The 13912-nt window shown below is 42.3% G+C and overlaps 1 protein-coding gene across 4 annotated transcripts in view; it reads left to right on the top strand.

Moving 5' to 3' along the window:
* LOC137436650 (regulator of G-protein signaling 7-like) overlaps positions 1-13912 on the top strand; it is a 113763-nt gene that overhangs the window by 60410 nt on the left and 39441 nt on the right. For all 4 annotated transcript variants that reach the window (XM_068130627.2, XM_068130630.2, XM_078786626.1 and 1 more), the window contains exon 10: positions 13527-13625. In XM_068130627.2, the coding sequence (XP_067986728.2) occupies positions 13527-13625 (99 nt within the window). The remainder of the gene's footprint in view (positions 1-13526; positions 13626-13912) is intronic.

Below are 13912 nucleotides of genomic sequence, written 5' to 3'. Positions count from 1 at the left end.
CAAACAACAACAAAAACTTTGAAACCACGTGGCAGTAACGACCACAGAACCCCCCCTCTATCAATGGTTTGGTCCATTCGCAAAGCCAAAGCGAACGACCACAGAACCCCCCCCCCCTCTATTTACATGAAATGGTGTTCAGGATGAAGTTCAGGTTCAGGTTCAGTTCAGTTCAGGTTCAGGACCATGAAATGGTTTAGGATCATGTTGCATCGAGCATTATTTTCCAAAACAGTGTGAACATTAAACCACACCAAAACCTCTGACATCCCACCATTAACACCTATTGTAAGCGTGCCGAATCAGTAAGTATCACCCCTCCTATGAGCCTCGACCAGAGGGTGGTTGTTACTCACAAACACTCGTCGCTAGCTGTTCCATTGTCTGCCGATTCCCACTCTGCTGTTTTTGTCTCATAATCACCAAACAAGAACAGTACACATTTCCTGTAATTATCTCTCATAATCAGGATAAATTTGGAACAGCCCTTAAACTAACACCAAGCAGATCAATTTTTATATTTAGGTTGAGGTTTCACACAAACTGGTTAACTAAATAATACAGAATTATTATTATTATTATATCTCCGCCTTGGTGAACAGTTTATGTTTTGTATCCCACTGATAGGCCGGATCTGGATTCGGACCTGAACCAAAAATGGAATCGGCGTGTTTTTGTCACTTTTTTTAAAAATATATATTAATAATATTAAAATAATAACATTAATAAGTATATTATGTTAAATATCATGTATATCGCTTTTCACCCGATCTCTTTATGGTGAAGAATCACTTTAAACAATTCTCGTAGCCGGATTCGCACCTGGGTCTTCACCAAAATCCAATCATTTCGTCGTGTCACCCATGCTATTTATCTGGCAAATTTCGTTAAAAAAAAACAACAGCACTGGTTCCGTGTCACCCATGCTATTTATCTGGCAAATTTCGTCAAAAAAAAACAACAGCACTGGTTCCGTGTCACCCATGCTATTTATCTGGCAAATTTCGTTAAAAAAAAAACAACAGCACTGGTTCCGTGTCACCCATGCTATTTATCTGGCAAATTTCGTCAAAAAAAAACAACAGCACTGGTTTTGTTTCCTGGAAGCGTCCTGCAAAACGCTTTGCTTCTCGCAAAACGTCCGCCAATGGGAAGTAAAGGGAGGGAAAAGGAGCGGGAGGAAGAGACAGGGTGCCGGAATGGACATGAGGGACAATGAGGGACAGTGAGGGAGTGTTGGTATGCAATTTTTATCCAATCGCCATCTTTCACAGTAATTCTGGACCGGCATGAGGTGGGATTGTCTGTCATGAATTTATTTGTTGATCGAACGAGTTTTAATTTGTCTAAATCCGACCAGTCGTTCCAAAGATATAAGCCTTTTTGTCGCAATACCATAAATTGGAATGAGGTAAAAATATATATATATAAATATAATTCCCTTTCCCGGTTCCCTGTCGCTCGCCGAGCGCCGAGCATGTCGCTCGCTCGCCGAGCAAGTCGAGTGCTTTGAACAAGTGCAAAAAAAAGAAGTACTTTATACGTGTACGGGTGGGTAAACGAGTGTACCGGCCTTACACGTCCTGGAAGCAAATGGTCGCAAGGTGCACGCTTGCTCCGTTTGCTCCCAGGTCACAGTAAGACCCTTAATGACCAGCGCAAAAATACGTATTTACAGAAATCATTTAGAAAAAAAAAACACGAATAAATAGAATCATTTAACACGTTTCATCCTTGTATTACCTATGGACAATCGCCAGTCCCACACAAATCCTCCATGTATATACAACATAACTATTCCCAAGTTCGTAAATCATATTGGACAAAACAAGACATACTCACCTTTCAAAGACTTGTTTGTGTCCAGTTGATGTCAGCGGTGCCTCCAAATTGTCGGAGAATTTGTAGCTGAGAGACTCAAGACTCCAATGGTCGGACACAGGTTTACAAAAGGTCTGGTTTATTAACTGGTTATTCACTTCATTCCATTTACCAAATAATACCGCATAATTCAATGGCTGAGATTAACTCTTTTCGCTGATCCTTCTCGTTCGGCTGATGTTCCTCCGCCACTCCCGTTGGTCAGAGCTCTTGGTAGCAAGTCCTTTCGACTCCACGTTTGCTCTCGTTTATATGGACAAACTGGACTTAATCCCCTCTCCGCTAATGCCCCGAGGTCATGCATGTACCAAGTCCTGGTATCAGCTCGCTCCCCTCCTGTTGTGAGTTCCGTTTACCAAACGATAGGGGGGTGCTTCAGCCAGGGGCTGTGACCAGGTGGACAAGAGATTATCATGTTCGGGCGCATTCCTGACACTCATTTACAAACTCGTCTTTCACAGAGTTTGCATGTAAAATGTATCTGCTTCGTTACCAGTTTAATTAATAAGTTACCAGTGCCAATTAATAAGTTACACTGAGTTACACTTCCACAGTCGGTTGCCAGAGGAGTTGGTCGTCAGAGGAGGGTCAGTGGTTGCGTTGGTTGCGGTGGTAAGAAGTCGGTGGTGAGAAGTGGTGGCGTCGAGTGGTCAGTGGTTGCGTTGAGTTGTCGATGGTGAGGAGACACCAGGGCCAAGAGAGAGAAGATGCCAAGGGCCATTACCAGCAGTTGCGCCAGAGACGGCAGACGCGCCCTGAGCTGAGCCAGAGAAGCAGCTTTGGCTCCACAAGCAGCGTTGACTCCACCAGGCAGCTTCAACCCGTTACACCGCGGGGACCAAATAGCGGTGGCATCGGTGGCCGTCGAGGTCCAGCCGACGTTCCGTGCGGGATCAAGCCCGAACCATCTGCCCCAGCTGAACCTTCCCATTCCTCCTTCCAACATTCATTCCATTCCATCCTTCTTGTATACGTGAGTTTGTTTTGTTTGTTCTGTCCCTGGGTATTTAATTAAGTCTGTAGGTAAGCTAATAATTGCACTGTGTCTCTGATCCTTCTGTATATTATTTTATTATCTTTCCTTCTCCTTGGTTACTTTGAGCATGTAAATAGTAGGAATAAATTTAGTGGTATTTCCAACCTTTTTGTCTTCTTCTTCTCCTTCTTCACATCCGTGTCGCCTTTGTCTTTTCCCTATTGACTAGCTGCGGTGCGATCCGGCCAACGTTTGGGTTCTAATCGGGGAGTAACTGTTCGGTCGAGGAGCCTTCGCTCGGCCCATCATAACATCTAAACCGCGATCAGTAACAATATATATATATATATATTAATATATATATATATATATATATATATATATATATATATATATATATATATATATATGTATATATATGTATATATATATATATATATATATATATATATATATATATATATATATATATATATATATATATATATATAACTGTAAGAAATAGTAGAAACTCCAAAGTACGAGCAGGGCGTCTCATTTGTATTGAATAAATAATCGTTAGATTAAATAAGACACGGACGTAGCTTCAGGACGTCGATCTTTAATTGTCGACAAGCTTTCGACCAACAAAGGTCTGCTCTGAGTCTACAAAAACAGCAGGCATGTATATCAGTCAAGTATGTATGGTGATATGTGTGTGAGATGTGTGATGTGTGTAGAAAATGCATACAGAAGGAAGAGCCACGCCAAAGTTCACTCACCAGCCCCAAGTTCAACGGAAGTGACCGTTTGCGTTACAGTTAGGGTGCACGTGCATATACAAATATAGAGATATACATACATAAACACACAAGCATATATTCATATCCCATTTATATTCATATAATATATTTATATATTTATATAAATGACATATAAAGGTAGAATGAATGAATGAATGAATGATGAATGAATGAATGAATGAATGGGTTACGGTTAACAATTTCATTGGGTTGATGTGGGAACATGCTTTAGTCATCAAAATTTATGCCATGAGGGACTTTTGTCCGAAGTTTGTGTATCCAAAAGGACTCACGTTTCAGAATCGTGGTGTGTGATCGATTTGTGATTGATTCAATGGCAGAGATCTGAATGTCATTTATAGAGTGATCCGGTTGATTAAAGTGTATCGTGTAAGGTAGAGATTTGCCCTGACTGGTGTGGAAGTTATTGATTTCTGACCGGGTGTTATTAAATCGTGTGTAGAGTGTATTTTCAGTTTTTCCAACATATTGTTTGGTGCACTTTTGGCAAGTGATTAGGTATATGACCCATGTAGATTTGCAGTTCATATAGGAGGTGATGGGGAATTTTTGTCCAGTGCTAGAACTACAGAATTTGTTTCCTTCTAGTAAATGCTTGTGAATAATGCATTTGTTTGCTGTGCATTTATAGAAGCCAGGGATCCTAGTTTCTTTGTTGTGGGGCTGTGGGTGCTTTGCTTTTACCAAGAGGTCCCTGAGTGTCCGACCACGTCGAAATGATGTTAGTGGAGGTTGAGGAAATGTGGTGCCGAGTGTTTCTGATTGATGGAGGAGAGGAAGGGCCTTATTCAGAATACTTGGCAATTGGGATGAGGTAGCAGAGTAGGTGGTTACCAGTGGGACACGGTTAGTTGCAGGTTTGGGTTTGTAAGTCAGAAGGTCTGCTCTCGGTATGTGTTTTGCTCGGGTTATTGCTTCTTGCACAGAGTGAGGGTCATAGTTTCTTGCAATGAAGTGTGTTTCTAATTGGCAGAGAGAAGTTTCTTCTGCCATTTTTGTTGAGCAAATGCGTCTTACTCTGAGTGCTTGACTGTATGGTATGCTTGCAATTGTATGTTTAGGATGAGATGAAGAAGGGAGAAGGTAAGAGTGAGTGTCTGTTGGTTTGGTGTATAGTTCTGTTTCGAGTCTGTTATTTTGAAGCGTGAGTGATGTGTCTAGAAAGTGAACTTCGGACTGTGAGCTGTCGAATGTAAACTTGATGGTCGGATGAATCAAATTTAATTCATTTTGGAATTGGGTGAGACTACGGGGGGATTTTGACCAGATGAACTGGATGTCATCAATATAACGTACCCAGGATTTTTCCAAGATTCCGTGATGAGGTTGTGCATTGATCTTGGCCTCTATCATTCCCATGAAGATGTTAGCGTACGATGGTGCAACAGGGGTACCCATAGCGGTACCTTGAGTTTGAATGTAATGTCGTCCGTTGAATTGGAAATTATTCAGTTTGAGTGTCAGTTCTAATAGGCGCATAAGGTCTTGAGTAGGTGGTATTGGGACTTGTCGTATATCGAGGGCTTTGCGGCATGCAGACAGGCCTTCTGAATGTGGAATATTAGTGTAGAGGGATGTAACATCTGCTGTGACTAAAATGGTTTGGGAGTTGGTTGAAAGGTGAGTATATTCTGTTCAATCCTTGGATGTGGGTCAGAAAACTGGTTGTGTCCTTGAGGTATGAGGAGAGCTTCAACACGAGAGGACGTAAATGACAGTCAACAAATTTTGATATGAGAACAGTTGGACATATGCAGCCAGATACGATTGGTCTACCTGGATTGTTTACCTTGTGTATTTTAGGAAGAAAATAAAGGTTAGGGCAATGAGGATCTTTCGGAACCAAGCGAGATTTGATGGTTTTATCCACCTGAATAGAATCTACTACCTTTTTAACCTCTTCAAGATGTAAAAGGGTAGGGTCGGATGGGAGCTCTTTGTAAGTATCACTATGTAGTTGACGATTACCTTCTGCAACGTAATCGGTAGTCGACATAATGACAATGCCAGTATCTTTATCTACTGGCTTTATGACTATCTTTTCATTGTTTTGGAGATTGTGAAGTGCTCGTCGCTCTGCCTTTGTAAGATTGTCCTTATGTCTGGAACAATTATATTTTTGTGCCACCTTTTCAATTTCATTGCTCACTTGTTCCATATAGACATGTAGATATGGATTGTCAACACGTGGTGTCCAGGTGCTTTTTGGTTTAGGTAAAGTGAGTTGTGGTGTATTAGTATCGGTGTATGTGATTGTATGCGTGGTTGTTGGTGTTGTTTGTTGTGGCGTTGATGGTGCTGGGTGTACTTTAGCAAAGTGTGCCTTTAATGTCATTCGCCTACAGAAATCTTTTAAATCTTCTTTCAATTGTAATTGGTCTATTTGTGGAGCAATTGGGCAAAATTTTAAACCCTTACAGAGCAGGTTTATTTCCGCCTCACTGAGGGAATGATTGGAAAGATTGATGATCCCGAGTTTAGGTAGATCTACAAGTTTGGTTGCAGTAGAAGTTCTATTGTTGTTGGTTTGACTATTTTCAACCTCAGCTGTGTTCATTTCCATGGAGGAACGGTTCTGCATGTAATGATGTCTGCGGTTTGTGTATTGTTTTTTACGATAATGTCGATTTTTGTGTTTATGCTTAAGTTGGTCAGAAGTGGTTTGAGAAGTGGTTGGAAGTGGTTGGAGTGGTTGGGGTGGTTGAAGATGGAGTGGTTGAATTGGTGGAGAAGTGGTTGGAAGTGGTTGTCGTGGTTGGTCAGAAGTGGTTGGAGAAAAGTGGTTGGGAGTGGTGGTTGGAGTTACCTGGTTATTGTTTGCAATGGGTGTATTCTCTTGAGATGGTTTTATATGCTTGCATAACATTTCATCACGTTTAAGTTTCCTTTCCTTAACTTTAACAATGTCAGTTTAAGTTTCCTTTTAACAACCTTATGCGCCTATTAGAACTGACACTCAAACTGAATAATTTCCAATTCAACGGACGACATTACATTCAAACTCAAGGTACCGCTATGGGTACCCCTGTTGCACCATCGTACGCTAACATCTTCATGGGAATGATAGAGGCCAAGATCAATGCACAACCTCATCACGGAATCTTGGAAAAATCCTGGGTACGTTATATTGATGACATCCAGTTCATCTGGTCAAAATCCCCCCGTAGTCTCACCCAATTCCAAAATGAATTAAATTTGATTCATCCGACCATCAAGTTCACATTCGACAGCTCACAGTCCGAAGTTCACTTTCTAGACACATCACTCACGCTTCAAAATAACAGACTCGAAACAGAACTATACACCAAACCAACAGACACTCACTCTTACCTTCTCCCTTCTTCATCTCATCCTAAACATACAATTGCAAGCATACCATACAGTCAAGCACTCAGAGTAAGACGCATTTGCTCAACAAAAATGGCAGAAGAAACTTCTCTCTGCCAATTAGAAACACACTTCATTGCAAGAAACTATGACCCTCACTCTGTGCAAGAAGCAATAACCCGAGCAAAACACATACCGAGAGCAGACCTTCTGACTTACAAACCCAAACCTGCAACTAACCGTGTCCCACTGGTAACCACCTACTCTGCTACCTAATCCCAATTGCCAAGTATTCTGAATAAGGCCCTTCCTCTCCTCCATCAATCAGAAACACTCGGCACCACATTTCCTCAACCTCCACTAACATCATTTCGACGTGGTCGGACACTCAGGGACCTCTTGGTAAAAGCAAAGCACCCACAGCCCCACAACAAAGAAACTAGGATCCCTGGCTTCTATAAATGCACAGCAAACAAATGCATTATTCACAAGCATTTACTAGAAGGAAACAAATTTTGTAGTTCTAGCACTGGACAAAAATTCCCCATCACCTCCTATATGAACTGCAAATCTACATGGGTCATATACCTAATCACTTGCCAAAAGTGCACCAAACAATATGTTGGAAAAACTGAAAATACACTCTACACACGATTTAATAACACCCGGTCAGAAATCAATAACTTCCACACCAGTCAGGGCAATTCTCTACCTTACACGATACACTTTAATCAACCGGATCACTCTATAAATGACATTCAGATCTCTGCCATTGAATCAATCACAAATCGATCACACACCACGATTCTGAAACGTGAGTCCTTTTGGATACACAAACTTCGGACAAAAGTCCCTCATGGCATAAATTTTGATGACTAAAGCATGTTCCCACATCAACCCAATGAAATTGTTAACCGTAACCCATTCATTCATTCATTCATTCATCATTCATTCTACCTTTATATGTCATTTATATAAATATATAAATATATTATATGAATATAAATGGGATATGAATATATGCTTGTGTGTTTATGTATGTATATCTCTATATTTGTATATGCACGTGCACCCTAACTGTAACGCAAACGGTCACTTCCGTTGAACTTGGGGCTGGTGAGTGAACTTTGGCGTGGCTCTTCTTTCTGTATGCATTTTCTACACACATCACACATCTCACACACATATCACCATACATACTTGACTGATATACATGCCTGATGTTTTTGTAGACTCAGTAGAATACCTTTGTTGGTCGAAAGCTTGTCGACAATTAAAGATCGACGTCCTGAAGCTACGTCCTGTCTTATTTAATCTAACGATTATATATATATATATATATATATATATATATATACACACAGTCACCTGAAAAAGTAAGTACACCCCATGTAAAGGTTTGACTTTTTCAACAGATTTCAACATACAGCTATTTGATCTTTATTTCAACAATATTGGTAGATAAAGGTGATATTAAAAAAAAAAAAACGGTAGATAAAGGTGATATAATATAACAAATATCATGAAACATTTACATTTTGTAATCCATTGTATAATTTAAATGAACATAAATGCAAATTTCGCATGTGGAAAAAGTAAGTACACCCTTGGCTCTAATAGGTGGTATTGCCCCCTTTGGCAGAAACAACCTCAAGTAGGCGTTTCTCATAACTGTCTACCAGTCTCTGATATCGACTGGGAGAAATTTTTGCCCACTCATCCATGCAGAATTCTTTCAGCTGTGTGATGTTTGAGGGGTTTCTTGCATGCACAGCTCGTTTCAAATCCCCTCACAACATATCGATGGGATTTAGATCCGGGCTTTGACTTGGCCATTCCAGAACCCTCCATTTCTTTCTTTTCAGCCATTCCTTGGTGGATTTACTGGTATGTTTAGGGCCATTGTCATGTTGCAAGGTCCACCTTCGGTTGAGCTTCAACTTTCCGACAGATGGCCTCACATTATCCTCAAGCACCCTCTGGTACAATGAAGAATTCATAGTGGATTCTATGATGGTGAGCTGCCCAGGCCCTGATGCAGCAAAGCTGCCCCAAACCATAATATTTCCACCACCATGCTTTACAATTGGTATCAGGTTCTTGTGGTCAAATGCTGTCTTTGGTTTTCGTCAAACATGTCTTCTGGTACTGTGGCCAAATAGCTCTACCTTTGACTCATCTGGTGCTGGTCTTTGCCTAGATGTTCATTGGCAAACTTTAGCCTTGCCCTGATGTTATTTCTGGACAGCAAAGGTTTCCTCCTGGCACACCTCCCATGTAGATCAAATTTGTGCAGCCTCTTTCTAATGGTAGACTCGTGCACTTTGACATCAACTGTGACAAGAGCTACCTGTAGGTCCCGTGATGACATTCTGGGTGTTCTTAGAGACTTCTTTCAGCATCTTGCGGTCTGCTCTCGGGCTGACCTTGCTGGGGCAGCCTGGCCTCAACAAGTTGGCAGTTGTTTGGAATCTTCTCCACTTGTAGACGACCTTCCGGACAGTCGAATGATTGATTTCAAATTGTTTAGAGATCTTTTTAAATCCCTTCCCAGACTCGTAGGCATCTATAACCTTCTTTCTGAAGGCCTCAGAGAGCTCTTTTGATCTAGGCATGGTGACGCCACACACTTCAACAACAAAGAGCAAACCAAACTAAATGTCTGAGGTTTAAATAAGACAGGTTCCTCCAAGATCCTCTCTAACGGTGTTCTAATCATTTACACCTGAGCTGGTGCACCTGATTCTAATTTTAGGTATTTGAAGTAGTGATAAATGTAGGGGTGTACTTTCTTTTTCCACATGCGAAATTTGCATTTATGTTTATTTAAATTATACAATGGACTACAAAATGTAAATGTTTCATGATATTTGTTATATTATATCACCTTTATCTATCAATATTGTTGAAATGATGATCAAATAGCTGTATGTTGAAATATGTTGAAAAAGTCAAAACTTTACATGGGGTGTACTTACTTTTTTACATGACTGTATATATATATATATTGTTACGGATCTCAGAGACGGCACTCCCCTTAGCAAGGGCGGGTTAATCTCCTTGGCCTGTTCAGCTGGCCGTCTCTAGTCCTGGTACTTATAACGCTCCTTTGCGGGGTGAGATTGGTCAGGGTTATTGGTCACGGTGTTCTCCCGAATACCTTTACCAATCCCTCCGCAAAGCAGGGAGACAAGTACCGATCGAACCACGGACAAGATGGTATTTGCCGAGCGGTTTAGCAATCCGCGATTCGAGCCGTTGGCAATTGACTAACCCGATTCTGCGCGTTGGCCAAATCGTGCCACAGGTACCAATGGGGAAATCACTAAAGCGACCGGGGGAAGAAGAAACCATAAGGGTAAGGAAGAACACAGGTTTATTTCTATACTAAAAGAGGAATGAAAAGCAAATATACAAGTAGGAAAAAGCAGATACACAGGGCAACCTTAAAAACAGTCTTAATTATCAATGCCCAGGACAGAACACACAGACTTACACGAAAGGGGAATAGCAGGCAGGAATGACTGGAAGAGGGAGAAGGTCCAGGTGGGACAGCAGGGCTGGAAGGTCCGGGCAGAGGCACAGCATTGAGGTCCGCTCCAGGTCCACGCTCCGGGCTGGAAGTGAACAGCCAGCGGCAGCTTCTGGTCTCGTATCTCACACGGTCGGACAATGCGAATAAAGCACGGGATTGTCGCCGTCAAACGGACCCACTCTCCTCCTTACAATGCTCCGTATCCTCGTCGGATACCTCACTCATCTGCCGGATCACGTCTTCTTTTTTAAGCAGTCCCTCGCAGCCGCTTTTATTGTCCGTCTCGGAATCAAGCCGCCGGCTCTGATGACACGCCTACCGGTTGGCTCACCTCGGCGCTGGTTGGACGGTAAGGGCTTGCTGACTCCACCTCTGCTGACGATTCGACGTGCCACACCTTGTTCTTGTGGCCCCACCCCCTTCTTCCTCGGCTTCAGACCGCATGGCTTATGGCGGCGTGGTGCCAGCAAAACAGCCCAATGCAAACGGCGGCGAACGCTGCCCTACTGTTACTGCAGAGATGATTGGGGGAATTGAAAGGAGCCTACCTTATTTGATTAATGCAACGCAGATTCAACTATTGGGAACAGATCCTTAACTGAAACCCATAATAATGAAATAACTACGGAGAGGTCCTATGGTTCGCTACGTGTTGTACATGGACTAACTAGGGTGCGATCTTTAACAACGCCAATTGATGGGGATATTTACAGGGGATCATTTATAAGGGAAACATTTACTAAAATTTACTATTGAAGGTTCTAAAAGCCGTAACTATATATACAGACTTGGCATTTAATATGGAATATTTTTTTTTCCTTGACTTCGGTTTACTTTCTGAACTCAGTATATCAATCTGGTGAGTTTATTTTACGCTTAGGTGATTTCTTTGTTAAAAGAACCATGTCACTGATTGTCTATCGTAGCAAGAAGTCAATAACAGGATTATATCACAGGTGGCGTGACAAAATGTACAGACAGGTACATTTGACGATTGGCTTCACAATCGGGTATATAAGGGTTGTTGCATTCTGTATTGGTGGAAAACAACTGCTGCACGTCTACAAAAGTTCTTGCCGCTTCCTCTGGAGATGGCCGTCAACTCGACAATGCTGTTTGTCATGGACTGGTGGCTTTACGAAATTCCGCCATGAAACAGCGTGCTCTTGCTCGGCAGTATGGCATCACTCAAGGTCAGGTGTCAAAGATCCTGAAACGAAATGCTCAGAGGGGTGTCCCTACTCCAATACCGAGGCCAGGATGTCCCCGCAGAACCACAAGGAGGGATGATCGCCAGCTGCACCGGTTAGTCCGCAATGGCCATACCAAGTCAGCTAATCGGCTTAGGGCTGAGTGGCAGCAACTGACAAATGTGCCTGTATCCAGAAGGCTAGTCAACCAACGACTGGTTCAAGCAGGCTATCGTGCCAGGCATCCCCTGAGAAAGCCACGCCTGACCAGACAACACCGCCAGCGCCGATTGCAGTGGGCCAGAGAGCACCGTCAATGGCAGCCAGGACACTGGAATCACGTGATCTTCTGTGACGAGTCTAGATTTCTGGTCTATCGTCAAGATGGCCGCATCCGAGTGCGCAGACAAGTGCATGAAGCCTACAACAAAGATTGTATAGTGCCAAGAGTCCAAGCTGGAGGTGGTGGGGTGACCGTTTGGGCTGCTTTTCATGCAGGGGGCAAAGTTGACCTGGTTGTTCTGAATGGAAACCTGAACCAGTTCAAGTACAGGGTCATTCTGGAAGAAACATTGCTTCCATTTGCTCGTGCAGCCTTTTGAGGAAACTTTGTCTTCCAAGATGACAATACAGGGCCTCATCGTGCTCACATGATCCAACACTTTCTTGCTGACCGTGGTGTAGAGCATATGGAGTGGCCTGCCATGTCCCCTGATATGAATCCGATAGAGAACTTGTGGGCATAATTAACGCATCAAATCGACAACCTGGACCAGCAGGCTACCTCTGGGCATGAATTGCAGCAGGCTATTGTAACTGCATGGCAAGCGATTCCTGTCCAAACCTTGGCAAATCTCGTGAACAGCATGCCTCAACGTGTACGTGCTCTCCTGAATGCTCGTGGGGGTTACACGAAGTACTGAACTGTAATTTTACTGTCCGTAATCCCAGTTGTAGTTTAACTTTTGTTTTTGTTAAAAACATTTTTGGCTAATGTGCAAAATAAAGAGATACTTCTGGAAAACATACAGAAGTTTAACACAGTACTGTCCGTGAATTGAGTTCGATATCAGTTTACATCACTTTCAAGGATCAATTCATTTGCTTCGAAATGTCAAATGTGGTATTTGTTTCTTCTAAAGGTCACATTAACAAAATCTAGAATAATTTCAACATAATTCCAATGAACTTTTGGTTCGAAGTCATCTTGAAAAGTAAGTTCAAACTCACAAAAAAAAATTCCATATTAAATGCCAAGTCTGTATATAGATGTATGTATATGTGTGTGTACTTGTCGGAAGACTTGCAGCTCAGGATTCATATTAATAAACGTTAGCACACTGCCAGCACCTCCTTAGTAAAATAAAGTTAGTAAATAATAAATTATTTATTGAAGCCTTACGTTTCAACAACAAGCTAGTTATCTTCCTCAGAGGCGTTAGGAGCAGCGGTGACACCATGTAAAATTCAGTTTGGGATGGTTTGCATCGTGGATTTGTCCAAGTCCTCACCAATCACGGGATTCCCTGTATTCAAATTATTCTGCTGCTTTTTGTTGACGTTGAAAAGTGGTCAACAACTCCATCAACCGACAAATTGACTTGCATCCCACATACAAAGCACTACGCAATCAATTATTACAACGTCAATAAAAAGTGGCAGAATAATTTTCATAGGATTGTACTGGCATAGGATAGGTCTTTCGGGTTCGGGTCTTTCAGGTGATTATTCTAATTTCAGGAGTCATATCAATTCACCTTCCCAAACTACATCCCTTTATGCATTTTTTCCCTCCATCCTCTTTGGCACTGCAGTCGGTGTACAACCTCCGTGGAGATGGACGCTGCTTTGCTCCTTTGCAGATTGCTTCACCTCGGAGAAAGCCACCAAGCTTGGAGCAACTGAGAGAACGGGTATGCTGCGGTTAGTACTGTTCTTGATTCGCTGTTGAAGTCGATTTGGGAATTAAATAAAATAAAATATGAGAGGTTGAGATGCAGTGCCTGCTGCTCTTTCCCTAGACAGGTTGGTGACCTCTCTGCTTTCTGCAGGTCTTCACTGAACTGCCTCAAATCCATTGCCTGATTTGATCTCCCTCCCTTTCCATTCCCCTGTTACCTCCAGTCATCTCTAGGCCTGTATGCTCACATGTCCTAATCCTCTCTAGGCCTGCAGGCTCACAGATACTGACCAAACAGCC

The sequence above is a fragment of the Myxine glutinosa genome, chromosome 11, assembly GCF_964187855.1.
Source record: "Myxine glutinosa chromosome 11, kmMyxGlut1.1, whole genome shotgun sequence".
Lineage (NCBI taxonomy): Eukaryota > Metazoa > Chordata > Myxini > Myxiniformes > Myxinidae > Myxine > Myxine glutinosa.
This window is presented reverse-complemented; position numbering and strand designations above follow the sequence as displayed.